The 27,973-nt window shown below is 48.7% G+C and overlaps 1 protein-coding gene across 1 annotated transcript; it reads right to left on the reverse strand.

Annotated features, from left to right (window-relative positions):
- Window positions 1–17: 17 nt before the first annotated feature.
- On the reverse strand, window positions 18–27,958 carry nfatc1 (nuclear factor of activated T cells 1). The gene is made up of 10 exons (XM_037475077.2): window positions 27,636–27,958; window positions 25,468–26,506; window positions 25,075–25,234; window positions 20,765–20,970; window positions 19,396–19,568; window positions 17,892–18,032; window positions 12,126–12,181; window positions 9,347–9,479; window positions 6,977–7,603; window positions 18–1,736 (listed from the first exon to the last, which is right to left on the reverse strand). Exons 1-10 carry the CDS (start codon window positions 27,652–27,654, stop codon window positions 1,681–1,683), a joined length of 2,610 nt encoding a protein of 869 aa, XP_037330974.2. The 5' UTR covers window positions 27,655–27,958; the 3' UTR covers window positions 18–1,680.
- Window positions 27,959–27,973: the final 15 nt, after the last annotated feature.

Raw genomic sequence — 27,973 nt, forward strand, 5'->3', positions numbered from 1 at the left:
ACAGATTACTCACAGGAAAGAGATGAAGACTTATTTATTGACAATTACACAAAAATAGATCACAAAGCAGAATTATAGTTGTCCCACAGCAAGAACAACCCGTGCGGTAAACATTCCAGTATGGCTTCAGTTACAAGGATTAAGACTCATAAATACACGTAAAACCCGGGGAGCCAACGTTCCCGTTTAGTTTTACTTTAAGAGAACAAACAAATGAGTGGATACGCCACACTATGTAAGGAACCATGTAAAAGAGGCTGTATGATGAACGTGGATAAACAGAGCACATGCTAAGACAATAAATATGATAATACATAAAAACAAACATTAAAAAGAGTTCATATATTTGTAGTGCTGTTTGGGTTAGAGGCCTCGCTTGCGTCCTTTGAGAGACTACCAGCATGTTGCATCGCTTCCAGGCTGGATTCCTTATTTATCAGATATCACTGTAGTCAAAAGTTGACTGCATTGTACTGTTATTTTACAGTCTGTACGCGTAAATGACTCTGGATTTATATTTAAAGTCAGTTCTCAACCGTTTCCTCTACTGTGTTTCTGCACGAACAGCAGCTCATCTTTATTTATTCATCTGTGAAAAATCTTTTGTTGAGGTTATTTTTGTTCTTTGGTTTCCCGACATTCGGCTTTTGTTTCTGAGATACTCATGAACACAAGAGGCTAAAGGGCACCACTGCCCTGTGATCTTAAATCGCCTGAAATGTCCTCTTTTCCTCCACAGGAGTTTTTACGTAAATAAATTGTGTAACCGTACACATGGGTTGGTTTGACACGTCCCATTTTAACCACAACCTTCCGTGGCTGAGATGAGTATGACAACAGAAAAAGCACGACCTCAATGATCTCCTGTTGATCTTTGGACTGTACACAACGAAATAAGAATTCTATTAGAGGTTTGTAAAAAAAAAGGTTTGCCATTGTTTTTGGACTCTAAGTGACTACAACATGACGCCTATATGGAATAAACTACTAGTGATACTGCAAGTTTAGTGATTAAGTGCTTATTATTGGTTGCAAATACCGAAAATATATTCAATTCTAACAATATTAACTCAAATAAAAACTTCCTTTTACAAAAGGAAAAGTTGAACTCAGGAAAAAAAACAATAGATCGATCAATTCAATACATTAAGAGGTTTTGTTGCTACAGCCTCACTCTCAATAGCCAATTTCCAATTGTGATGAAATCTTTCTTCCGTTTCCAGTCAAAAAGGCACTTTAAAAAAAAAAAAATGTTTAAACCGTCTCTCTGTAAAGCCAGATATGGGGAAAAAAAACAGCACTACAGGTGATGTATTTACAAATGACATAACCCAAAGGCACTGAATCATTTACAAACTGCACCAAAAGAAGAAATATAAAATCCCGTTTTGGTCCTCTCAAAGCACACTTTGAGGCTTGGGGTGGCTGCTAAAGTCATGTGATTTATTCCTCGGATCACTTTTGCATAAAAGGCATTATTCATGTAAAAACAAGGCACGCGTTGGAACCTGGGTCATCTGGACAGTACATTTACATTTCCTCTCTTTGCATTTCCTTTTGGTTTTTTTCGCTGCTTCCTGCCTGCTGTAGTCCGAGCAGGACAAGCACCACGTCAAAGCTTTTTGTTTGGGGTTTCCCTTTTCAGTCTTGTCATGGACGGGGGGGGGGGGGGGGGGGGAACTACGCGTGGCTGTGGACGGAGATGCTCGACAGGTCGTTCCTGATGATTTCATTGACTGCAAAGAGAGAAAGAGACCATCAGTATTCGTGAGTCCTCGCGCCCAGTGTGTGCATGTGCAGTACAACGTTGCATGACATATCTTTAAAGCATACTTTCTACATTAGCCTCTTGCTAGAGTATTTATCATGTACACCTTTTAAGTACACTGGTTTGCAGGAGCTTTCAAAAAATAACCCCATACTGTGGATTTGGCTAAAACATCAGCTTTAGACATTCATCAGACCAGTTACCAACATTAGCACTCAATATTCACTCTTCTTTTAGTTCAATATTTTGAGTGAGATAATTACTAAATGTTCTCCCCTGGCACCTGGCAGAAATAAGCTCAGTTCTGATCCATATATATATATATGTGTGTGTTTGTGTGTGTGTGAAAGCAGCTTTAGGGAGTGCGCTCTATAATAGAATCACTTTATATCTGAGATCCCCAGAGCTTTTATTAAAGAGATGATGCAACCTCCTGCTGTCTCCAAAGGATCCAGGTGCACTTGTTTATCTGTTCTTATCAGCCGTGTTCTTTGGCTGACGGAGAGACGGGGGACAGGGGGGGCGGGGACGGGGGGGCTAAAGCAGAAAAAATAAATCGACATACATAAAAAAGTATCAATGTTTTCAATCAGCTTTCACTGCTCCTATCTGTGACCTCATTTATCTCCACAGATCTCTACTCAGTTTCTCACTTCTCTAATCCGGCTCCATTCTCCCCTGTCCGTCTCCTTCTCTCACATCTCACAGGGATTAGACATGCGAGGGGGGGGGGGGGGGGCTCAGGAACACCCCAGACTGGATCAGGCCTCGGAGAAGCCCAGCCAGCGGAGGGACTCCCTGCTTTGGAAACCTGAGATGAGGCTCCACGCAACGCGTCTCCCTCCCCACAGCGACCCCTTCCTCCCAGAAACACGCATCCCCCCCCCTCTCTCCTCAACGGACAGGCTGCACGTACCTCACGGGAGAGGGAGGGGCCTTGGTAACAGACAAAGAAATGAAATAAGTGGTCTAGACATGGAGGTCATGTGTTGGGCTACTAATACAGCAGCGGGAGGACCTCTGGAGGGGTCTGATGAGTGCAGCGCAGCGGCAATCTCACATGGGCGTGTCACATGGGCGGGTCACAGGAGCGGGTCACATGGGCGGGTCACAGGGGCGCTGGAGCTATTGTGGGACTACGAAAACAGGGCGAGACTCACAGCAGCGTGTCTTCGTGCGGAGGCATTTTATGCAGGTGCTCTAATTCACTGTGTCTAGATTTGGCAGAGCTAAATAAAACTCATCATTCAGGTTCAAAAGTGTATTGTTAAAGGGGAAGTCAACAAAGTTAACATTTAATGAAATCTCTGGTTCTGGGAAAAACAGCAAATAACATTAATGACGTGGGGCTTTGGGCCCTTTTATCCGAAGGTATGGTGGGAAATGTTGGATCTGGTGATTTTGGAGTTTGAAACGTACTAGAGACCAAAATTCTATTATTTTTTGGTTTGAATCGCTCCCTCGGGATTCGCTGAACCTTATGGAGTCATTTTGTGCAGTAACACTAGTGAAACCTTTTATAAAAACAAGAAACTAAAGTGTATAAAATAGGAATTTCTGTTTGACCGTTGATCGAAACCAACACATACACATGTCTGCTCTTTGTATTTGTGTTCATATGGATTAAGCTATTAAAGCATGCAAAGCCATTGGCGCTGAACACTGAGGATGAATGAGTACACAACAGGGATACCAACAAAAAAAAAAGTGAATTAAGCCTAAACTCGCCACACACCCTCTCAGGGTCTGAGTAGCGACTGGGTCGGGGTCCCAATGGTGAACGTTGCAGAGCGCGTCGCAGTGCAGGAAGCTTCCTGAGGACAGCATGCTGCCGCCGGGCCACGTGAACCGTTACATCACCAAAAAGATACACGTGAACCAGAAGAAATAAACACTCTGACCTCATCTCCACCCTGCTACAGCGTGTCGTTCCGCTGCCATGTGCGCTGTTCCCGGCCCAGACTGAACTGACTGACCTCCTCTCCGCTATTTGATCTGGCTTTGACCTCCTGCGCATCTGGAGGTGGAAGGATACGATCGTTGAGTTCAAGAATCCTCAGGGGGGGGGGGGGGGGGGTTATTACAATGGCTGTCCCGGCCCGGCTGTACATTTAGGACATCGTCCCTGCAGCCCCCGGGTTACTCTCACGCCGCGTGTGTGGTGGACCATCTTTCACGCGACGATGACGAAGGTAAAGAGACAGAATTCAGTCGTTTTGTTGTGATATAAAACGACCATTGAAGAGCCTCTCAGCTGTTTACACGTCCGTCACCATGGCCCACTTTTCGTTGTGCCGGCACATTTGACGTGTGGGATCTAATTGGAAAAAAAAAAGGCAACGTATTGATCTCTAAGTGTGTTAGAGTCCTAAATATAGGCACCGCACCAGTGTGACATCTGTGTCATGTGCTCTCGGCTCACGTCGATTGGCTCGAGAGGCGGTAGAGCGATGGAAGCGCTTCCAACAACGTCCACCCAGTGGGAGCGGAAGCCCTGGGGTTTACCCCGCTTCACAGAACAGGATTCAAAAGGAAGGAGATGCTAGAAATCAATCTCACTTTAACGTTCCTCTCAACAACGTTTCACCAGGTGTCCATCATATCACATGATCTCCGTCAGAGAAGGCCACGTTCCTCCACACCTTCAACCACAGAAGTTGTGAAAAGGTGAAAAGCTACAATGGCACCACATGACTGCCGAGGAAGATCCTGTCACGTGACTGAAAAGCTACTAAATGCCAGAGGCAGGCCAAAAGGTCATTAAATGTGTGAGTGGCGTCTGTCTCCTCGTCTCACGGCTGTGTGGGGATTTGATTTACTTCCACGAGTCAGAAAGGCGTAGAAAAGGCAACTTATCAAACAACCCGTATCAATGGGAAAAACTATGAATAAGCATTATTTGTTTCATAACACTGTTGAATCAATGGTGCAATGAAGCGCTATAAGCCCACAATCCTCTCTGATAATCTGACCGCACGGCCTGTGAATCGGCACAAGGCCCTGAATCAGTCACAGTGGGCGAGGTCTGATACGTAAGTAATCCAGCGAATGGTTTCCCGCCCCGTGGAGGTCCATGACAGCTGGACCCGACTGACCGAAGGAAAGCCCCCCGACAAGCAGGGAGCTCTCCAACAGTTAGTCTGCCTCCTTACTGACACTGTGACCCAATGCTGCAGGAGGAACCGGGTCAGTCAGTGTCAAACACAGTCTGAGCCAGAGCGTGAGACAATGAGAGAATAATAGTCTGAGGGGCAGAACCACCCCCCCCCTCCCCCCCCCCTTCACCTCTTTACTGCCACGTCAAGTCCAGGCCACAAGCCACGAGATGTTCTTGGCCCACATGACGGGGCTCCTACTGGGTTACTGAAAGTCAGTCCCACAGAGCGGTCTGGAAGTTCACCACACAGTCCGCCAACTATTTGTTTTTGTTTTTGAACCCAGGTATTATTCAAGAAAAGAACAGCCCTTTGTCCACTTTATAGGATTTAAGGTAATGGAGTAATACGAAGGGAGAGGAACATTTATATACTTGGAAGTAAAAAAAAATGACTCCAACTCAACAGCCTGAGCAAATTATCTCCAGCTAGGAGTCACGGATTTAAAAATCAGCTCTGATCATTGAGGAGGTTCTTCTGCACTTTGTGTTGTTGCATCTGATCTGACAGAATATAGCAAACAGCTTCCAATAAGTTACAATTCAAGCCCATCCCAAAATAAAAGGTCTGTTTTCGGACCTTCTCCCGAGAAAGGTAGTGTGCTGTGAAGCTGTTCATGAAAGCTACGTTATGTTGGAAAGGTGGAGCTTGTAAATCAGACAAACGATTGCAGAGTAAAGCTTCTTTTTGCTTCTTGTGGCGGCAAGTGATTTGAGCAACAAAGTGAGTTTCATCGAATTGAATACTTTTCCCCATGATCCCCCAAAGTCTCAACTGCACCGTTCTAACCTCTTAAATCCCAACGTCCAACAAGGGCCATTAAAAAAAAAAAAAAGCATTCCGTGATGCCATTTGGCTCCAAATGCACACGTTCCGCTTGTGTCGCCTCCCTGCTGACAAAGAGTCGGAGGGAGAGCCGTGAACATGAGAGCGCTGCACAAAAAAGGGGGGAAACGGTATCAAGCTCCAGAGGTCACAGAGCAGGTGTACGGCTACCGGGCAGGATGAGAGGTCAAAGGGTCAAATCCTTCTTTAAACTTGATTCGATTGCACCACGTTGAATAAACAGATGACACTGATTGGTCTCTGGTTTCCGGTAGTAACGTGCAGATAGTGACACACTAAACGGCAGCCCCCAAACCCAAACATGATCCCATTTTCATTTGTAGTCGCAGTCAGAAAATCACACATGAGCGAGACTGTAAAGCGTCGTATGAAACGCTGCCAGAGGGGGGGGGGGGGGGTTTAACGAAGTGAGAAGCCACATTGAGTTTGCGATGCTTCGTATAACTTTACGAAAATTTGCCAACGAAAACAAGTGTAACGTCGGAAACGTCATTACGGAGGTGACGGCGGCGTACTTAACAGCTCAGGCTTTAACTGCACCGGGTCCGAGCCGCCTGAGACCCCCGAGAGACCCGAGCGCCAGCTCTCAGAGCAATTACCCCTGCAGACGGGGGTAACAAGTGTTAAGGCTTTTTACCCAGAAGGCTCGGAGGAAGTGGCACGGGAGCAGTCGGAGACCCCGCGCCGTCTGCAGCGTCTCACTCGCCGTGGCGAGGAAGCACAGCCAGACCATTCAGAGGGAGGGGGGGGGGATCAAAAGCTTGCTGATAGCTGCTGGTTATTGACGCGTCATGCCCTTTTCTTCTTGCCCCGGGGAACACCGTTTATCCAATTTATTTCAAATCACCGCGCAGCATGCGGTCCCCCCAAACCTCAGCGGCGAGGGCCTGAGCGCTGAGATCATTTGTGCTCCTAAAAAGCTGCTCTCTGTCAGATAAATAAAAAGGAGGCGGGGGGGGGGGGGGGGTAACCAAGGGCCTTTCATCATATCAGCAGGATTTAGGCAGGGTTGTCTCATTCAGGGTTTACAGCAGAAACTTGCTGCAAACCACCGGACTTCTTTATCACTTTATTACTCTTCCTACAGTGGCCCATCAGGGTTCCACCATCCCTGACTGGACTGGACCGGGTTTGGGAGTTTCCTCAGTTTGTGTCGCGTGATTCTCAGCATTCGGGACCATTCTCTCATACGGACTTTGGCACTCACCATCATCCAGGTACATCTGGTCCAGCTCCTGCGGTTCCTGTTTGATGTTGACAGCCAGCGCCGGCGGGCTGCCGTCCTCCTGGAGGGAACCGCGCCCCCTCGGGGGCCCCTTGGGGTGCTGCTGAGCCCCCGCCGGGCTGGCGTCGCCGCCGCCCGTCTGGACCGGCGTCACGCAGACGGCCGGAGAGAAAGGGCCGTCCGTCGGCGTGGAGGGCTGCGAGGTCGGGGGGGAGGAGGAGGAGGAGGAGCTGCTGGGAGGGTAGAAGCCGGGCGGCTGGTAGCGCCCGGGTGTCTCCTGGATGATGGAGACGTGAGAGGTCGGCGCCCGTGGGGCCGGGGGTTGGACTTGCTGGGGGGCGCCGGGGAGGAGCGCGGAGAAGGCCGGCGGCGACAGGTCGTGCAGCTTGGGGCTGGTGCTCGGAGACGGCGAGGCCGGCAGAGGGGGGGGCTTGCCTTCCACGCCGACAGGGTAAGGCCCGCCCACCGGGCACGGCCTGAGGTCAGAGGTCATCATCTGGGTCATGACCTGCGGGGGGAAGTACGGCTTGGGCTGCAGGGACAGGCCGCGCTGGCCGCACAGCAGCGGGGCGTCGAAGTCGTCGCGTGGCTCCATCTTTATCGTCGGCGCTGGGGAGGGACACCAAGGAGAAAGCAGAAGCTAAATGAGCGAAGACAGATTCCAGCCTTCCTGCGAGTGTGACTTAGCGAGTGGGTTTGTGGCTAGGAGACCCGCTGCCAAACAAACACTCTCATCAATGAGACTCTGTGTCTGGGCCCCAGCTCTCCCACCCTGCTGAAAATATTTAGAAAAGTAGAAGAAAAAAAAATGAAAAGAAAAGGGATGAGTCATCAACACGAGGACACATCCAGCTGCCTCTATAATAAAACGCTTGTTTTCTTTGGACTCTGCTCCGGTGCTAATACCTACAAATGTGAGATATGCTGCTGCAACAGCAGGGTTCGGCAATTTAAAGTGAATTACAGCTCGCTCGTTGAGACCGAGAGAGAAGTTTAACTGAACGTGAAAGCTGCTCCCCCCCCCCCCCCCCCCCCCCGGCCTTTTTCTTCACAAAATGTGTCTGAATAGGACAAAATCTAGGTTGAGGGTGTTGGTTAGCGGACAAAGTGAGAACGAGAGCCCCCGGACGCCACATCAGCGTCCAACAAGCACCTCAGGAAGCGACAGGCGGGATCTGACCCAGAGCTTCTTCACTGCTTCTCAGAATTGGATCAATTTCCTCATTCCTCCTGTGGTGAAACATTGCGATATGAAGCCCGTGCTTGGAATCAAAGCGGTACTGACAAATGAATCAGAATTCTTTCTTCCTCCTGCGTTTCCACATCTTATTTCCCGGCATTGAATCGACGTGCGAGGCCCCCATTGGGTTTGCATGGCCTTTCCCGATGCTGACTCACTTCATTTTCTACTCGTTTAGTTATCTATCTTTACCAAAATAAATCTGCAACACCTGCCGCTGCAAAGAAAAGTGACGAGACAGAGAGTTTAGAGAATAAAATTCTGCCTTTTTTTTCCCTCCAAGTGTTTCACCCATTTCACTTCTCTTGATTGTGGAGCAGGATTTGGGAGACACTGACTGGGCGAGCCGTCCTCTCCAGGTCCCTGCCCTCCTTTACGCTCTCTGCATCCCGAGGACAATGCACCGCCTTCACAGCGGGGCACTTGGTCGCCCACGTCCAGGGTCGGGGCCATTTCGCTTGAATCACCTCTTTGAACCGCCCACTGGATTTTTCTGCTCCAAGCCCCGAGCGCAATTAGCAGTGGTTTCTCCATTTCAGTTGGAGGGTCAGTGTTTATATTTAGCTTGGCAATAGGTTCCCTTCTTCAAATGACATGCCTTTCCCATGCCCATAACCCCCACCCACCCACCCCACAGTAACCTCCAGGTATGGAAAAGAACAGATTTTATAGATTTTATTTGTGTCCTTTTTAACAATGTAGGAATAATAAGGTTGCTTTGTTCCTCCCTAGCAAACCACCAGACGAGGGGGAATACCAAGGGTTTTTTTTTCTTCTCGCCTTCAGATGTGAAACGCTGGCTAAAATGTTCCTCATTAGACTCCGGGGTCTGAAAGGCAGACGGACGAGTGGTGGAGTGGCCGAGAAGTAAAAGGAAGGCGGAGTAAGCAAAGACGTGCTGATGGCTTCGAGGTAATGGGGGGGGGGGGGGGGGGGGTTCTCTGCTCGTAGGACCATCCAATGTGTGCCGGGTCCTGCTAACGTCCACCTCTCAAATCAAACAGTTACTTAAAGGCAACAGGAGAAGCAGTTGAACTCTTTCAAATCAAAGCGGAGGCCTGGGCAGTGGGGAGGTGTGAGGATGAGGAGGAGGAGGAGGAAGAGATCTTTACCACTGGCAGGGACGTAAGTGAAGCGCTGGTACTGGCTTCTTTTCCTCTTGCCATTGCAGACGTAGAAGTTGACGTGGACCGGAGCGGAGAGTCTTTGGCTCCGATACGGAGGGATTTCAATGAGTAGCGAGTTCTGAAACAAACATAAAAAAAAATCAAATTAAGAAATCTATTCCTGTAGTTTGTATCAGCAAACAAATCAAATTATATTGTAACACTTATTGTATTGTGTAAATCTCTCATTCAACTCATGGAATAAGGTTTTCACCAAGTCGCATTCTATCTTTTTGTAATTATTTAAAGTGAAATTGATGACACAATCTCTATTGGTCATTTTGGAATCCTCTCATCCGTAAAGAAATCACAATGTGAGAAAATACAATTTGCATCCAAAACAGGAAACTGAGTTTACCCATTACTCTCATTTATAGATCAACAGATTAATTCTTTGGTGCATTGAAGGCATTTTTGGTGTTTTATGGTGGAGAAAAAATATTTTTCTTTTTGAACACAATGCTGCTGTTTTGCTCTTGAGGTGCTTCTCAGTATACAAATCTGTTTGTGTACTTAATGTGCGTTTCTACATCCCGTCTTAATATCAACGGTGTGCATTGTTTAAAAGGAATAGTTAATTTGCCTTTTTTTTTTTTAAAGGGTTACATTTAGATCCACCAATGAATCAATTCATTTCAAACTCAGCTGATTTTAGTTGTCTTATTTTCTTCTTCTATTTATTAATTTTCCTTCTTTTCGCCTGTTCTTAAGTTCTTAAGTCATAAACACTTCCAACTTCGGAAACAGATCATCCCAATGGTCGTTTCCTCCCTTGACACATCGGGGCTTCCGTAGTATTGTTTCTGTCTTGCAGGTCAGCAGAGAGGATGTGAGGCCTGGACTGAACCGGTCCTCCTGAGCCTGGAGTTGTGTGTGCTGATAGTTTATTTGTCCTGCTGCCCGAGGAGCGACCACTTCCATGGACCCCAACCGGAGAGGATGTTTAAGTCTGTGCTGCTCAGTAGGGAGGGAGGAAGCAGGGCCGGGTCTAGGCAGGGGCAAGAGGGGTCCTGGCCCCCCTCAAATAAATGTTGTGCCCCCTCAAACTTGCCTGTCTAGACCCGGCCCTGGGAGGAAGCCATCTGTCTCCCAAATGGGTGGATGGAAGACGGCCCCCGGTCTCGACTATCCATGGTGAGAGCTGACGCGTGAAAACACAGCCGTCGCTAAATGAATTGAAACCAGACGAGGCTTTTCAACGACACGATCTTCGTCTTCAGAGAATTAACCGATAAAAATGGATACGTTTCGCACTGCGTCAAGCTGTAACTGAGTGGGACGGGGAATATTTGCAGCGCTGCTGTCCAACACGTCGATCCGTACTCGTAAAAAAAAAAGCGCATTGGGTGACATCATAATCCGTCACTTTGAAAGCTTCACGTCCACACGTGTTGTTTTTAGGAAAGTCGTGGAGTTAGTGGCGCAATCCACCGAGACCTTCTCAACCCGGCAAAAGAAGTTTCTCTCGGGTGGAGGGAGGAAGACGACACGTGACAAATTGAGGATGAAGGGGCGTTCTGGGACCCCCCCCCCCCCCCAATCCCCCCATTTCAAGGCCATTTCACCAGGGGGAAGAGGGGAGGAGGAGGAGGGGGGGGGGGGGGCGGGGGGGTGTTCGTCAGGCCGTGCAGGTGACGGAAGCGGTGAGGTATTCTGACTTAGCCGTTTGGTCGGCGTTGCGGCGGAGCAGCAGCCGCCGAGGTCAAACCTGGCCACGGCAGAGTCTGTGTTTGAGATGGGACCGGTCCAGCAGACTGGGCTGAGAGGGGAGGGGGGGGGAGGGAGGCCCTTTGTCTATTCAAGCAGACAAGACGAGTCCCAGCAGTCACTGTGTATATATATGTGTGTGTGTGTGTGTGTGTGTGTGTGTGTGTGTGGGAGAAAGTGTTTGGCAGTGCGAAGACACTGAGAGCAGGTGCAGCGCCTCAGACACGGACACCCTCTAATCCCCTCGTCTGCCTCCCAGACTCCCACCTACACGTCTCTCCTCCTCTCTCTCTCTCTCTCTCTCTCTCCCCCTTTCCCTCCCTCTCTCTCTCTGTGTGTGTGTCCCAGTCCAAGATGGGACCCACTGGTGAGCTCAAACTGAGGGCTGAGGTTGAACTTTTGAAGACCTTTTTGAACACAACGCTGCCGTTTCGCTCTTGAGGTGCTTCTCAAGATACAAATCTGTGCGTTTCTAAATCCAATGTTCTGATGTTCTGATGCATTGTTTAAAAGGAATAGTTAATTAGCATTTTTAAACCACCCTGAAAAGGGTTACATTTAGATCCACCAATGAATCAATTCATTTCAAAACTCTGCTGATTTTAGATGAGTGACTTAAGAACAGGTGTGAAGGAAGGTTTCAGCTGGGGTTACACACATGATCCTTGTTCTTTCAGGTGTTTGTTGTTGTAATACTTGTGTCAGACACAAGAGGCTGAGGGGCACCACTGAAGCACCTCATGTTCTAAAGTAAATACATATGCACATTACTAACCGGAGGAAAACACGAATGCTTTGCGCAATATCTGGAAGGTGGTGTTTTGAGAAAACAATACACACGAGTCGTTTTTTCCATTTCGTGGAAGCTTCCCTACGATTTGCTTAGTTTTTTTCATGGGAAGGCCGAACGTGTTTCGCCACTTCACGTCGAGCTAAACGTCTGAGAACAGCTGCGTCGTTGTCAGCGCTTTTAATCCTGAGATGAGACACCGATTGGTCACGACGACGTATCACTTACAGGCTTCGAGGCGTCTCTGTCAACCTTGGCCTCGGTCTCCCAGAGGTGGTGACCATCTGAAGAAAAGAGAGAAAGGGGGGAAAAAAAAAGGTTACGTGATGACAAAATCTGAAAATAATCCACCTACTTGGCTCCCAACAGAAGTGAAGAAACGCTGTGAGCGATGTTATTATTATCCGTGAGATCAGGGATAAATTAAACAGCCACACGTCATGCTGTCTGCTGACCCGCCACTCGTGGCCTCGCATCCTGGGACAGAAACACACACGCAGGAATCTGAGCCGAAATCCCCAAAAAGGGGAGAAAAAAAACAGCAAGGAGATGAGCGACCTCTTTTGACTCGACTTGCTCGCAGTGTGGAACATCTGCTGCTCAACTTACTTCTCCGCTTCTCGTAGGACTCTGTCTGTGATCCCCATATGATGACGTGTTTTTTTTTTTCTCCCTTATCTTGCTACAATAAAGAGGATCGGGGCTCTGAAAAAGGACATTTGAACCGGCGGGAAGCTGAGAAGTAAAGAAAAGTTGATTTGTCCTTCTGCCCAGTGAGGTACACGTGCAGCGAAACATTTTTACACAGAAGCAAACCATTGCAACGTCTTAAGGACTCTTGACTCGTTTAAAGTCCCAATGAAAACACTGTAAAAAATAAAGCTTCGTGGCAGGGAGAAGAGGTTCAAGCCGTGGCCCATTTTCCCTTGAAGATATGCGGCTGCCTGCAGTTTGATGAGTGGACTGTTGGCGTGGAGCGGACAGCCCGCTGCAGAAGGAGAGGCGTCGTGAGGTGGCAGAGACGGAGGAGCTGCAGCTTGGCACTGACAGCTTCTATTATGTCTGAGGAGACACTGGAAGGCGGTTTTCCTTTCCTTTCCCCACCCCCCCCCCCCCACAGTGTCCCTCAGCTTTGGAGCACAGATTCAGCTGCTGCTCTCCAGAAAGAAGCAACGTCGTTAGTGTCCAGGTTTATGAAGTTAAAGTGTTGTTTTCTGCCATGAAGCCACGTTGTATATAAAGTATTGCTCCTTGCACTGCATTCAAGGGGCCCTCACTTGATTGACAGGCTTCCGAACGTGAGCCCTTCATTGAACTCAGGGAATGCGACAACCCTTTTCTTGTCTTGAACACATATTTTTTAGTATACACTATTACATACATGTCCACGAGGCAGCAAAGGCTGCTCTCATGTCCTGGACTTTTAAACAATTTTTTATTTTATACAATTCTGACTTAGACAACTAATCAAATGCTTTCTAAAGCAACTCTGCCTTTTAAAGAATATTGGGGACTAAAACCTTGGTGTATATCTGATTCTTCACTTGGGGTTCCTCCACAGGAGGCAGACATGTTTTTCAGATCTCCCTCTCTGTGTCTCTCTCACATCATTATCAAATCAATAAAGACACTGACAAATCTAATTCAGCACTTTATTTTCTGTGCCTGGCTTCCCGTTGCCAGGAAACTTCTTGAGAGACGAGAAGCTCTGAATGCGTGGGCAGTTTGTGTTTGAAAAGAGCGAAACGGATAATTGATAACCACGGAATGTAATTGATAACCACGGAACGTAATTGATAACCACAGAATGTTCCAGAGTTTTAGAGCAACATCTGCACAGCGCCTGCAGCGATTCCAATGAAAAAAAAAAAAAAAACTTTACTAGCAGTCGCTCTCCGGCTCCCCTCCTACCCACTTTCAGCTCAATATGGTTTCTGTCTCCCTGGCCCACTGTGCTGGATGAAGTCCAATATTATCAAAGTCTAAAACCACCCCGACCGTATAAACCCAGTACCCCTTCTCCAGCTCTCCCCACGCCCAAGCTCAACTTGCCTTGGCTCCGGTCCCGGCAAGAACTCTTCGTGAGCAGAGGTCTACACAAACAGACACACACAGCACAGCGCTGGGGATCAAACAATACACAATACGGTTATTTGTCATGTCGCGGGTATAAAAGGGAATCAAACGGCGCCTTGTGCTCCTTAATTGGGTCTGGGTGGAGTAAAACGTCGGTGCCCAGAGTGAAAGAGCGGGCTGGCGGCTGCCCAAGACCTCATAACGTAGGGTAAACACAAACACATGCTCTACCCGGGGCCCGGGCCGGGCCTGTGCGGCCCGCTGAAAGGGTTCCCTTGTCCTCGCGCTGATGACTGAGACTGAGACCGAGAATCCTCCTTCCCGCCCTGGAACCACGTGGACGCGTTGGACGCCTTCAGCGCGGCGGCGGCGGCGCCTTCCTCCCTCCTCCGCAACGTCATCTGGACTCCAAAGCGGGGGCTTTCAACGCGAAGGAGAAACCGTGGGGATTCTCGAATGGTCCCGCGAGTTTTATGAATCACGCACCGTTATTTATAAAAGACATATTCCCCGCTGTTTATGTGGCCGTAATGGACTTGTTGATGAAAACGGCCATTGTTCTCACAAGTGTCAGCGGCGGCCAAACCACCGAGCAGCTCGGTGTGGAAGGCATTGTTCTATCAGTGGGAAGGAACCGACCTATTGTCGGCCGCCCTTCCCACCGAAGCGGAGCCAACTCATCGCGGCCCCCCCCTCCCCACCACCCCCACAGCTCTCGTGATGGTTATGTACAGTTTTCTACAGGTAATTCCAGGTGCCCTCTGGCAGCAAGGTCCCTGGAAGGTCCAGGTCCGGCGGACAACGATTAGACACAATTAGACACGACCTCATCTGCTCACAAAAAGATGCACAGGTGGGGGGGGGCAGGGGGGGTCATGGTCATTCCCATGTCCTGTAAAACGGAGCAGATGTGAAAGAAAGTGCTTTTCCCACAAGAGGGTCTTCTCCTCTGCAAGGCCTCATTCTACTGGAATTAAGCCATTATCAATCCCAGTGGCATCCCTTAATTATAATAATAATAGAATAATAATAACACTGATGATAACACTGAAGAACACACGGCTTATTCATACACTTGAATCAGCCACAACTGAATTTATATTTCTTTACATTGAATTTCGGTTATCCTATAAAAAGCCTACAGTTGTACCTCTCCATAATAATGAAAAAAGTTGAATTGTCACTGTCCAAATTTGGTGATTTGGACATTTTTAGGATCTACACCCCAGTTTTTCATTTTCAGGTGATTAAAATGCTTTTGGAAGAAAAAAAATCACACTCTCTTTCTTTCTCACACAATCTTTTTTCTTTTTACCTTTTGGCCCCTTTAGCCCTTTTCTTTCAGTAGATAAATTCGATCTTCCAGCACACCCCAGACGACTAAAACCACAGAAGAAGGCAGAGGTGAATTAAGGACAGGAGGGCCTGATTCCCCACTAAGTGGAGCGAGTGTGACTTATCAGGGACAACATCTTCTGTGCCGGACCCGGGGAAATGAAAGCGAGGTGAGAGATCGAGCCGGGTTTGGATTACAGGCCGATGTCTGCAGTGCAGTAATCTCTTATGACTCATCGGCTGTAACCAGGAGTGACAGCCGAACTGATGCTATCTCGCGCTATTTCCATCGGGGCGGCGTCGAGGTTCGGGGGAGGCAGGAGGCCCGGGACGTGCGGCTACCGCTTTCGGAGGATGCTCCCTAGCCGAGGAGCAGGTGACAGTGGGCCTCTTTAAAAGAGGGTCCCAAAACACACACCATGTGTCACCACCCCCCCCACAAATGAACCCCTCGTTCTAAAGCGTCTTAAGGCAGGGCGACCCGTCCTGGGTATGATGATTGGAGCAAAACGGACAGTGCCGAGTGAAGTAACACTATAGGCTTTTTTAACGCCAAATTCGAAAATACTATAGTATGTTACACTATACTTTAAGCATACGAATGAGTTGTTTTGCTTGTAGCTGTAATTGTGTCTCAGTGACGCCGTGTGACCCCCCCCGGCATCGATGACGCCACCACTCCTCCCGACTGCGTCTGTTTACCCGTCTATTTATAGGGAAAGCAGGTGTAACGAAGACCCGGCGTGATCCACGGGGAGGTCGCGGCCCGCAGAGTCGATTAACTGGCGGCACACAGCACGCGCAGCTGGGATAAGGAGGTTGAAGGATGGGGGGGGGGGGGGGGGGGGGGAGGGAGCAGGAGCAGCGGTGTGGAAGCCTGGCCCCAGGGTGTTTCCATGCTAGGATTGCCCAGGAATCTGACGCCGGTGCCAGACTCGGGGGGGGGAACCCTCATAAAAAAAAACAGAGAGTCCAGAGCCGGCACATGGCCCCCGGGGGCGGCCGGACTGGACCAAGAGAACCGGAGCAGCTGCTGGGCCTCAGCACTCACGCTAACTCAAATTTCTGGTCATTCCTTTGTCTCTGCTGCTATTGATTGGAGTTAATTGTTCCCCCATCCCCCCCCCGAACCCCGATGTCATCTGGTAGGTGATTGAGTGAGAGACTCTGTAAGGGCTGTAAAAGGAGTTAATACAAATGGGACAACACATCATGTCACCATGACGACGATAACAAATATTTATTTTCCTCCCTGATTCTGGGCTCTTTCCTCATAAGATGAGAGGTCATTTCAAATAATGTTTTTACTTTTTAGCTTCAAGGATAAAACTGAATGTTTGTAGAATAAATGTTTCAATATTATGAACGTGTGCACACGCCAATTCTATGGTTTCTTTTTTTTTAAAGTATCCTCGGTTTCGTTTCATCAAGATTTCAACTATTAATCCAGGATTCATGTTTCTATTTGTTCATGTCAAATACTTTTTAAAGTATTTAGTTTTAAACTTTTTAAGATTTTAAATTTGAATTTAGAATATTCTAAAATGACTGAATTCTTCTGTACAGATTTCATTTTGGTTAATGTATCTTAACAGTGTGATTTAAATGTATACTTTGATTTACTTGATCTACAATATTATTGTACGAAACATCCCTGGTCTCCCCTCTCCTCATCAGCTGCTGAAACGCTCATCCTCACCTTCATCACTCATCCTCACCTTCATCACTCATCCTCACCTCCACCCCCTCCCGACTGTACTGTAACAGCAGCCTGTACGGCTCACCCACCCTTCAGAACTCTCCCACACTGGAGGTCACATCACCCCCGTCATGTGAAACCTCCCCCTTTCTCTCCGTACAGCGCAGAATCCACTTCGAGATGACTCTCATCACACATGAAGCCCTCCACAACCTCATAGCTGTCCCACCTCCTGCATCGGCCCACCCCCAACCCCAACCTCCGATCGGCCGACGCCAGCCTCCTCACCCCCCATGATGCTATCCATTTTATTCCTGTTGTTTTCACCATTCCGTTGTACAATTACAATGCTGGAGGGGTTATGGGAGGGGGGGGGGGGGGGGGGGCCACAATGTGAGGCTTCCCTCATATTTTCTGTTTAGCTTGTATTTTGTGAAAGGGTCACGGCACGGATGGGTCACACGTGTTCTGCCTCGGCCCGAATGCACCTCACGTGGCTTCGCTGAAGCTAATCAAGGGAATTGCTGTTTGTAAACCTGCCGGTATCAACATCTGGGAGCAGTCCCTTCTCCCTCCAAACCGGCTTAAAGAAAGAAAAAAGGAACAAATACCGAGCCATGGAGCGCGCGCGCGCACACACACACACGCACACACTCTGCTGAACAGGCAATGGAAACTTCTGTAAATGTAAATCTGCTGGGTTAAAAATGGCGCATTAATGTGCTCCACATGTGGCACTCTGGCAGGACGGAGGATATTTTGACGGCGGGGGGAAGAGAAGGGAGACAGGAGGCAGTCCTGGGGTTTCTCCAACAACAGAGAGGGAGACACACACACACACACACACACACACAAACACACGTCCAGAACTCCTCCTATTTTACCTTGAGCCTTTTCCACAAACACCACTTTGGAGTCGTGCTGGAAGTTGTGTCCGTCGATGTTCATCCTGTCCCCCCCGTGGGCAGGACACGTCTCCAAGCTGCGCTTGTCCACCAGAGGCAGCTCCTGGGCGGATCTCTGGGCTGTGGGAGGGGGGGGGGGGAAGTGAGACGGGCCTCACGGTTCAGCAAACACACACCCACTCCCCATGCAGACCTGAGCATCCAAGCTCACAAAAGCCTCCAGCTCTTTATGTTTTTTTTCCCCCCTCAAATTATGGAGGATGTTCTTCTCACTTTTTGGTTTCAAGAGTGAGTATAAATTAGTATTAAGAGTAGGTTGTTGTTTTTTTTCTAATGAAAATGACCTGCTGTAAACGTCCATCTAAATGTATGGCTCCTTCTTTCATGCTGATTGACTGGGAGACAGAATCAGCCGCCCCGCGCTCTGATTTTGATAAAACTCAAATTCTCGTCTGTTTTTGGAAACCATGAATCACTCCCACATTTCTCCATTTCCTTCTGCCTCAGTCACACACAGACGGAATTTTGGTCAGAAACAATTGCTTTGTGGCAGTTGTTCAGAAAGTAACAATGGTCTTTTTCAAAGGGTCGACATCATGGTTTAACTACTGTCTTTCATTTAAGTCATCAGACGTAATCTCCGTGGCAGCTCTTGCTTGCTGGAACCACACAAAGTGGTTGATCTGCCCCGACTGAAAAGGGTCAACTCTGGTGCAGAGTCAATAAAGTCTAGGCCCACATTGACTTTACCCGGACAAACACTGTGGCGTTCACACGCACCGGCAGTTACGATGCTGCACACATGAACTACTTCTTCTATCGGCTGGTCTAGTGTTTATCTTTTAAGAAAAAGTCAATTGTAAGCTGTTTAACTATTTACTGCTTTTGTCTTTTTTTCACCGCACTTTTTTTATTAAATAATTGTCTTAATGTAATCAACAGTGGAAATTGAAATGTACCTCCCGTGTCTTCAAAATGTGTTGAAATACAAAAACAGTAATCTTATTCTCTAAATAACGTTTTTAGAGCCAGAGATCTTTTTTTAACCGCATAAATCGATGAAGCCTCATGGGATCATCGTCGTGGATACGGCATCAGTCAGTTGCCATATGGAGTTAATTACACTCTAAATCTGTGCAGCGTTCACTAGTCCTCTTGAGGCAAAACAGCGACGTTTGCGTCGGTTATTTCTATGACGTCAAGACGGATTTGATTCACAATGCAGCGCAAATAAAAAATAAAGCGGGGCCCTTGCATCCCTGCCACCACGAAAAGGGCGGCTAAATATACACATGTAAAAGCCATTAGATAAATATATAAAAAGCTTTCCATAGATTTGAAAGATATACGAGATAATTCCATTAAACAAATATTAGATTGATATTTAGAAAGCTTTAAATAAATATTTAAAGGATTGAGATAAATCGGTGTAAAGAACTATATTAAATATATTGGATAAATAACCAATCAGAGGTGAACTCACAGCACTCGATGGGGTTGGATGAAACCTGCAAGGACAAGGTCCTCCCCGTGGCCTGGCCGATGTGAGCTCTGAACACCATCCTCACGCGCGTGTTCTTGCGCCCGATGTCCGTCTCCCCCTTCCTCAGCTCGATGTCCGAGTTGCGCAACTTCAAGATCCCTGCGCAGTCGATTCTGTGTTTGTGACGGAGTGAAAAGAAGGTCCGAGTCTGTGAGTCCCCGCGAGGTGAATCACGTGAATGAGGTGTCACGCACTCTCGCAGCTAATCAGCCTGTGATCGATGCAGCATTCAGTATTTCAGCCAAAACAAACAGCAACGCCAGCAGGAGGTCAACGCCGCTAACACCCCCCCCCCCGTCCAAGCACTTTCCCCTCAGGGCGTCCACTCGTGGGTGAAAATTGAATCCTACAGAAACAACATTCATCACGAATGATGCTCGTCTTTCACAAATCTTACAACCACCAAAGTAATGGTTTGTTTTACAGCTACAAAGTTCTCTTTACACACTTAATAAAGGTCCCCCATCCTCCTCCTCTTACCTCCTGTCTGCAACGGTTTACCACTTAAACGCCTCGAGCCTCTCATAAGAGGTGCTCTCACTTGATCTATTAAAGAGCAATTAATCGGATTCCTCATACAGGCTTCATTTCATATGATCACGATTGAGGATGAATAACTTTTTGACCATGAATCACTATTTCAAACCTAGCAAGGCCTGTGGCACATGTGTCAGGAGGAACACGTCTCCCACAAACCCCCTGGGAGGTGTCCGAGGCGCGTCCCCCCGTGGGAAGAGGGAGAGCGTACCCACAGCTGAAGGCTAGGGGGGAGCTTATGTGTTAAATTCATTAAACGCAGGAAAAGTGCTGAGGCTGCTGCCTGAGGCTCAGATAGAAATCCCTGTTAGCAACCCAGAGCATCTCCATCTCCTGGCAGAAATGGGATATCATATTCAAATCAATCTTTGCATGAGGGCGCAATGACCTGAAACTATAAACTGTTGTGTTTTGTTTAGCACAGAATGATCGTTTTGCTATTTAAACAGGGAATACTTTTCACTTGATGACTTGTCTCGACCATAGACAAAACTAATGTTGGGGATATATCAAGCGAGGAGTCGTTTTTGAATGGACTTCTATATCATTTTTGCAACTTGAATATTATTTTTTGCAACAAAAGGAGTCGCCCCCTGACGGCCAGTAAAAAGGATGCAAGTTGAAGAAAATCCCGAACTGGCTTCACTTCACAGCCGGCGACCTGGAGAGGTCTCAGAAGACCCGAGACCCGACTGTGACCATCGAGTGTCTTAATGCTCTCAAGTTACTTCAGAAAAGTCACCAATACCCCCCCCCCCCCCCCGGTACTCACACGGCCCGCATGTTGTTCTCCGGCAGCAGTGGGATTTCCAGGATCTTGGTGTTGTTGTTGTGCAGGGCCTCGTGGCTCGGCGTGGACACCGTCTTGCCGGTGATGCGGTGCACCTGGTAGAAGGCGTGGGGCCTCAGCAGCCGGTCGTCGGCCGTGCCGATGAACAGCTGCAGGGTCAGAGGCTCGCTCTCCGTGTAGCCGTGGAGCTGAGAGTGGATGACGAGGAAAGGGAAGACACGGTTGCGGGTTAAGCCTTCGCATCCTCTACACGAGAAAAAAAAAAGAAAGAAGAAAGATCCTCCACTTGCAAGAAGAAGGTCTTTCAGAGGTCAGGCCCCTCGGCTTTCAACAATCACCCCTTTCTTCAATGGCCTGAGTACACTTCCTCCATCAGTCAACGTTGGGCCTCCCAAGATGTTGATCCTGCAGTAGCCTAACCTCAGCGGTGGTGGAAAACCACCCACGGGGGGGGAGCGGTGTTGTGCTTTGAGACAAGACTAAAGCTAGTGTTTCAGAAACGTCTTAAGTCGTGTGGTTCCTACTGAGCCGTTATCAGTAAAAGGATCCCGGGCCGGGGGGGTTGGAGTTGAAGACGGCGCAGAAATGCCGCCTTGCCCGCGGCAACCAGCTTCAAAAGCACTCCCGGACCTCCCTCGGTGTTGCTCGACAAGAGGCCCTCCTGCCGTGATGACCTCAACCCGCCAAACTGCCGAGTGCCGCCACGAAAGCCCCGAAGCCACAGGGCGAAACCTGAGCAGAGCGGCGACGCGCCGTGAGAGAGCGACGCCGTGTTATCCCGAGGAGAGCGCGGTAATCCACGCGTAGATGTCAAACCAATTCGAATAAGAGCGGAAAAGGGGGCAACACATAAGACTGTGCTGAATGATATCATTCATTTACTGTGTAAATCGGCACATATCTCATTTGAGAGGCGGAGCTTATTGTGTTACATCTTGGAATCCGTTTCACACAGTTATTAAATAAATATATCAACCCGGTATGTGAATAAACATACAATATCAGCTATTCAGTTTTAGCGATATAGCACATTCCATTATAAATACAAATGTAATAAAAATATAGTAATAAACACTAAAAAAAAGTTTTCTAAGATATTGGTTATCAAAAAGTATCTTTTTCATTCCCAGTCAGTCAGTCAGTTAAAATAATATTAATTGTTTTAATGACTTAATGTTCAAATTCATGCAATAATAACTTTGAAACTGCTTAATTACAAAACATAGAGACCAGTCTTCTCAATGCATTTAGCTAATACATAGGCCTATAAAAAAGGAAAGATAACTAAAATAATCATAATCATAATACTCATAAATAATGGCCTTCTGGGTCAAATCGCGCGCGCAAAGTCAGCGTCCGTGCGCCAAGGTGTCCAGGGGAAGAGCGCCCACAACGAGGGTGAAAGCGCCGGACCGACGTGATTGGGAGGAGGATCCCTGTCGGGTTTTAAGAGCCCTGTGTGTGTGTGTTTGTGTAAGGAAATGGGCTGCTGCCTAGCAATGCTGTTTATTTAGGCAGCAGGAAGTAGGGTGATGAAGCGAGGAAGCCGGCTCACACGGTTACGTTCAAAACAGTGATTACAAGCAGATTGCTGATTATGTGCTTTGAATTATTATCAGCGCAACATTCAAAGCAAACGCGGATAATCACAGCCGATAAATGTCTGAGCGATTTCAGCTGCTTTTTTGATCGCTCCCAAACTTTGCCTCTGGGAAGGCGTCTGTGTTCACTTCGGCACTACCGTCTATCATCGGGAGACGTGATATTATCTCAGCAGCAACCCTGGAATCAGGGAACTTTTTTCATGCTCCGAAAAGTATTTTTCATAAAACAGCTGCAGCCGACGACAGTTGTGATTTTTTTTTTTTTTCCAGAGCAATTAAATCTGCCCGATACCGCTCCATGTGAAGACTGCTGGCTGGATTCGGCCTGCACTCCCCAGTTCATATCATCACCCACAAGAGGAATGCCGAGCCTGTGGCTGCTCGAAGCACCAGAGGGGAGGAGAGAAGGGTGAGGGCCGCCGGGGCTCCCCCTCTATTCAGAAGTATATGTATTATATATATATATAAGCATTTGGACTCTTTTATTCAATGGTTAGATCATGAAAGCTAGGTAAAAGACTTTAATAGGAGGTATTTCCTCTCCACCAAAGTGTGGCGTGTAGGTCTCACGGCGAGGACTGCACACAGCACCTCAGAGGAGCGTACTTCAGTCTGCTGCTGGCGTGAGGGCGGGCGTGGCAAGGGAAAGCAGCGGCGATGGCAGAAAAAGGACAATAAAAATAGCCAGTTAAGCCACGCTGGATGCTGGTCACGGACAGACGAGAAAAAGGAAGTGTGTCAAACGGGAAACAGGAGCTTCCAGAATAAACTCAGGGCGGGGGTTCTGAGTCAGAGGGGCGTCTTCGTCCAGCCGGCGTCCAGCATTGCAGAGGTTTGCTGCGCCGCGTGCACCGTGTAATCAGAGTCACAGAGACGGGGGCCGCCTCGTACGGAGGCTCCCGTCAACATCTTCAAATGGAGCCTGCCAGAAACATGTGTGGTTCCGAGCGTGCTGCCGCCTCCGCAGGACGAGGGGCGCGATGATGTAAGCCGCACAGGCGGGGGGAACTTTCCTAAACAAAGGGAAGTCTGTGTGGTTGGGCGTGCTACCCGGCTGAAAAGTAAAAGGGGAGGATTGGGGTTGGGTTTGAAAGAGAACACACACCCTGTCTTTCGGCCGAGTTGAACCCAGACCCCCCTGTCATTAAATCATTAGCACCTTCTCATGGACAAATATCCTGTACCGATGTGTGGCTGGAGGTGCAGCAACTGTTTCATAACCGCATACAAAAGGACATTATTACAACATGTTAACATGCTCAGCTCTTAAAAAAAAAAGATGTTTCTTGACATAAATAAACTGTATAGGAAATTTTCATCTCCTGAATGATGTTCCATTCTGACGTACAACATGTACATTTTCTGTTTGCATAAAAGCATACTCATCTTCTAAGAGTCCGTACCAAATAGTTTAGTTTCAATTTACTAGAAAACTAACTCCTACATAAAGGTGAATATACTTGTGTAGGCTAACAGGCTAATAAATGGGGTTGCGGGGGGGAAACAGTTATTCACATCTTGTGCAAACGACCAACATCTGAAGAATAGAAGTGAAATATTCACTCCTTTAAACTGTGTTTTGATTTTTACCAACTCTTAGGAGAAATCTGTTTCATCAGCTGCTAAATGCGCCACAATCGTCACTAGCCAGCCGCTAACCACCTTTCTCAGGTGTGCTCGGCAGGATAGAAGTATACTATTTCTATGTCACTTTTTTAACATACAAATCTGTTCAGTTAGAATGTTGATTACTTTTGGAACACAGCAGTTTGTCCTTAAAATGTCCACTTAGCAGTGTTAGCATCCCCCATTCAAACAAAAGGGGCATGATTAGCTCACTAAAAGCGAAGTGCAAACACAGAAAACTCTGGCTCATATGAAGGCTGTCTCGTTAACTTGCAGATTATTGCAATGTGTTATTATTAAATGTCAAAAGGTATTAATTATACAGACAGCTCGTTTGTCCCACTCCGAGCTGCAGATCCTTTATTTATTCAGAGACTGAGGTAAGACGTCTGGGGTAATGGTCGGGGGACCAGATGGTTTTAAAACCAAAACATATCTGCAGTTGTCCACATTTTTCTCTTCTCAAGACTCGACCACCAGAGGTACTGCGGTTGAAGCACATGACTAAGCGCTTACGGGCCATGCTACATCACTTTGCATCTGTCTGCGCTGCACTCGACAAACGCAATGGAAAAGTCTGAGTCACCCTCGTCTGGACAGGAACTGACGGACGGAGTGGACCGGTCTGCCTAATAGCAAACCTATGGTATTCCATTCAGAAATGTCTGAATAATATAACGGCCAGGCTATGAAACACATGTCGCCCCAATCTATTTTAACACTGAGGTAAAAAAAAAAGGGGGGGGGGGGGGGGGGGGGGGTGGTGGAAAAATAGGGTCCAATGACTGCACCGTGTGTTTCTCTAATCATTACCGGAACCCAAACAGTCCAGTTAACTGGTTCTCAACATGGGGTTTGGGCCCCTGAGGGGGTCGTGATATAACTCAGAGGAACTCCGAAATGTTGATATGTGAAAATGATGTTTTTTTTAAAGGGTATTTCAGCTCATTTCAAGTGAAATATTTGATTATTTCCACTCCCCAAATAATAGAAGATCACTGTATGCGAGTGGCAGTAAGACGCCACAAAACAAAGAATTCAGGAAGCGCTGGTTTGGCAGACCTGAACGACCGGGTGTCCTCCTCCCAGGGCCTTGACAGCTCCCCTGCTGCCCTCCGTCTCGTAGTGCGCCCGGTGGTGGGACTTTGGCTGCACGTCGATCTGCAGGCTGTAAGGCCCCGAGCTGGACGGGAGCTGCCAGTCGAGAGCGGGCAGGGACGGGCTGTTGGGAGGACAAAACATGTCCAGCAAGTCAGTGAGGAGGGCTTATTTTAGATCCGCTTATCAAGGTAGAATGTGCAGAATGTCAAGACTGCGATATGCCAGAGCCTGTGATAAATCTATTTATGTTTAAATGTTTAGTAAAAGTAAATGAATAAATCTTAAGCACACAGGTTTTATTTGAGGTTTATGAAATAGAACCACGGACTAATCTGCACCTCATTGATTTATTACCTGACATACTGCTTTGGCTTGGACCAGGAGTATGGGTGCTGTGGCACATCCAGAAACACGCCACTGCAGCCCTCCTTCTTTAACGGCGGGCGGTTGGAGGAGTGATCTTCCTGACGGAGCTCCCCCCGGCGCTCCTCGCCCTCCGGCTCCACCTTCATGCTGACGGTGGGGCTTTGCTCCGAGCTGGTTTTGCGGGCCTTGGTGGGGATTCCCTCCACGAGGTCAACCACCCCGTCCGTGGTCAGGGCGTTGATGGCCGCCAAGATGGCCGAGTTGGTGTACTGGTTGGTGTTTGGCAGCCAGCTCTCCTCTGTGATACTGAGGCGGGGAGAGGTGTGCGGGGACCGCCCCGGGGAGATGTTGGGAGAGTGCGGGTAGTGTTTGTGCGACGCCCCGCTGCCGTTGAAGCTGTACTTCCTCTTCGCGCCGCACGGGGAGTTGGGCCTGGAGCCCCGCTGGCCCATCCAGGTGTCGTCGCTCACGCTCGTGCGAGGCGAGTTGGAGGGGGAGTGGCGGGGCGAGCAGCCGGAGGTGCCGCCGTCGCCCGGCAGGGCGAGAGTGGAGCCCTTGGGCGACACCGAAGGCGACTGCCAGGGTGAGTTTTGGGGCGAGTTGTCGTAGTTGTAGGAGAAGCTGGATTCGTAGGAGGAGGCGTCCGAGTGGCAGCTGCGGGACGAGATGCTGCTGGCGGGGCTCAGGCAGCTGGGGTCGCGGTAGCTGTCGCCGCTGGGGAGGGTCAACGTCACTATGGAGTTGAGTCGCTTGGCAACGGGGAGGTTGCTCTTCTCCACCTCCTCCTCGGGAAACTGGCCGTAAGCGGTAATCTCGATGCGAGGGCTCTCCAGCGCCGGGGCCCCGCTCGGACGGGGCGACGAATAGTAGCCGGCCGCCCTCATGTCGTCGTGGGCGTCGTAGCAGAGAGGCTCGGCGACCGAGACGGATATGATGGGGCTGGATTGGAGGCTGTGGTACTGGGAGGGAAGACACGGGTTGCCCAGTGGGAGGGAGAGACTGACGTTTGGCGTATAGCCATATGCCTCTGGAACACAAACACACTTTGTTACCACGATGATCAAACACACATTGCCGTCACCCGAGTGGGAGGCAGCTGCCAAGTTGAGTCTCAGAGTTTAGAGTACAGGCCCCATGAGCAGATGTTGCCCAAGCTATTTCCCAGATGCAGGCGAGTTGAAACGTAACACCTCATCTATCGGGGATCCTTGGAGGCAAAGAGGCCAGCGACACAAAAACAGTGGCTCAATTTATAAAAAGGTGGGAGTTACAAATAAAAGGTGCCAAAAATAAGCTCAGTCTAAAAATAAGCAACGGCCAAACCTGGTGGTTTTTTTCCACTCAACATTGGCAGATATATGCCCCTTAATGAACATGCTGCGGCCCATAAAAAGTAACAGGACGAAAACACACGCTTAATGCTTTTATTGGCCGGGTTTGTGCTCCTACGACCATCGGAAATAAACACAGGAGGGACTTGATCCGTTTATTGGCGTGCTGTTAAGGTGCACCCAGCCGGAGGTGGTGTGGGTTGTCTTGTGCCAAAAGCTCCCGCTGGGTCACATCAAACTCTGCGACTCTTTGGCAAAGGCTGAGGTCACAACGAGGGGGGGGGGGGGGGGGGGATGCATGGGAACTGGGGAGATGTGGTTGTACGGCGCATGAGGCCGGGCGAGTGTGACCACAGTGGAAGCGCACTGATGCGTATGGAGACGTCTGCTGCGGACAGACAGTCACCGCAGCTCCCGCCTGCAGTAAATTAAAGAACATTTAGGGGCCCCGCCATGAAAGACGATGACATCACCGGTGGGTGGCACCGTGGGACTCCTTGCAATAAAGCGATGCGGTGTGATTTAACATAACAGGTAGCCTAAAGGGGGCTGGACAGCTCTCTACCCACAATGCCATGCCGGTGCCATAGGGATTTCTGGGAGCACTTAGCAGTCGGGATCTGAGCCACGTCCACCACGGGCCAAAACCACAGGGAGCGGCACACATCGACTGTCTCCGCTCCGCCGCCTCGACCCCGTTCCAATAGAACATCCCAACTCCAAAGCACCACATCCGGCCGAGTGGTGGTCGGACAACGGAGAGAGGCTAAAGAAATGCATAAACCGCGTGAAAAGCAGCTGAAGTAAATCAAAAGTCACGCTTACCCTCCTCGGCAGATTTCATCTTGGTGCTCGCGCAGAGAGAGAGAGAGAGAGAGACGTCCGAGTACAGCTGGGGGCGAGTCCTAATCCATAGAGCGGAGTTTAGATCCAGTCCACAGCTGTTGCTTCGGGTTCCCCCCTCGCTGTATCGCCGCGTACAGACAACAAAAAGGACAAATGACGAGAAGTGTGGGGGGGGGGGAGGCTGTTGCCACTTGAAAAGAGTGGGATTTAAAAGGAGAAAAGTCGCATCCAAAACGGCAAAATCCAAAAGAGTTGCGTAAAAGGGATTAACACTGAAATAAGATCATGTGTGACGCGGGCGCGGGTGTTCGTCCCTG

This window comes from Pungitius pungitius, chromosome 17, assembly GCF_949316345.1.
Source record: "Pungitius pungitius chromosome 17, fPunPun2.1, whole genome shotgun sequence".
In the NCBI taxonomy this organism is placed as follows: domain Eukaryota; kingdom Metazoa; phylum Chordata; class Actinopteri; order Perciformes; family Gasterosteidae; genus Pungitius; species Pungitius pungitius.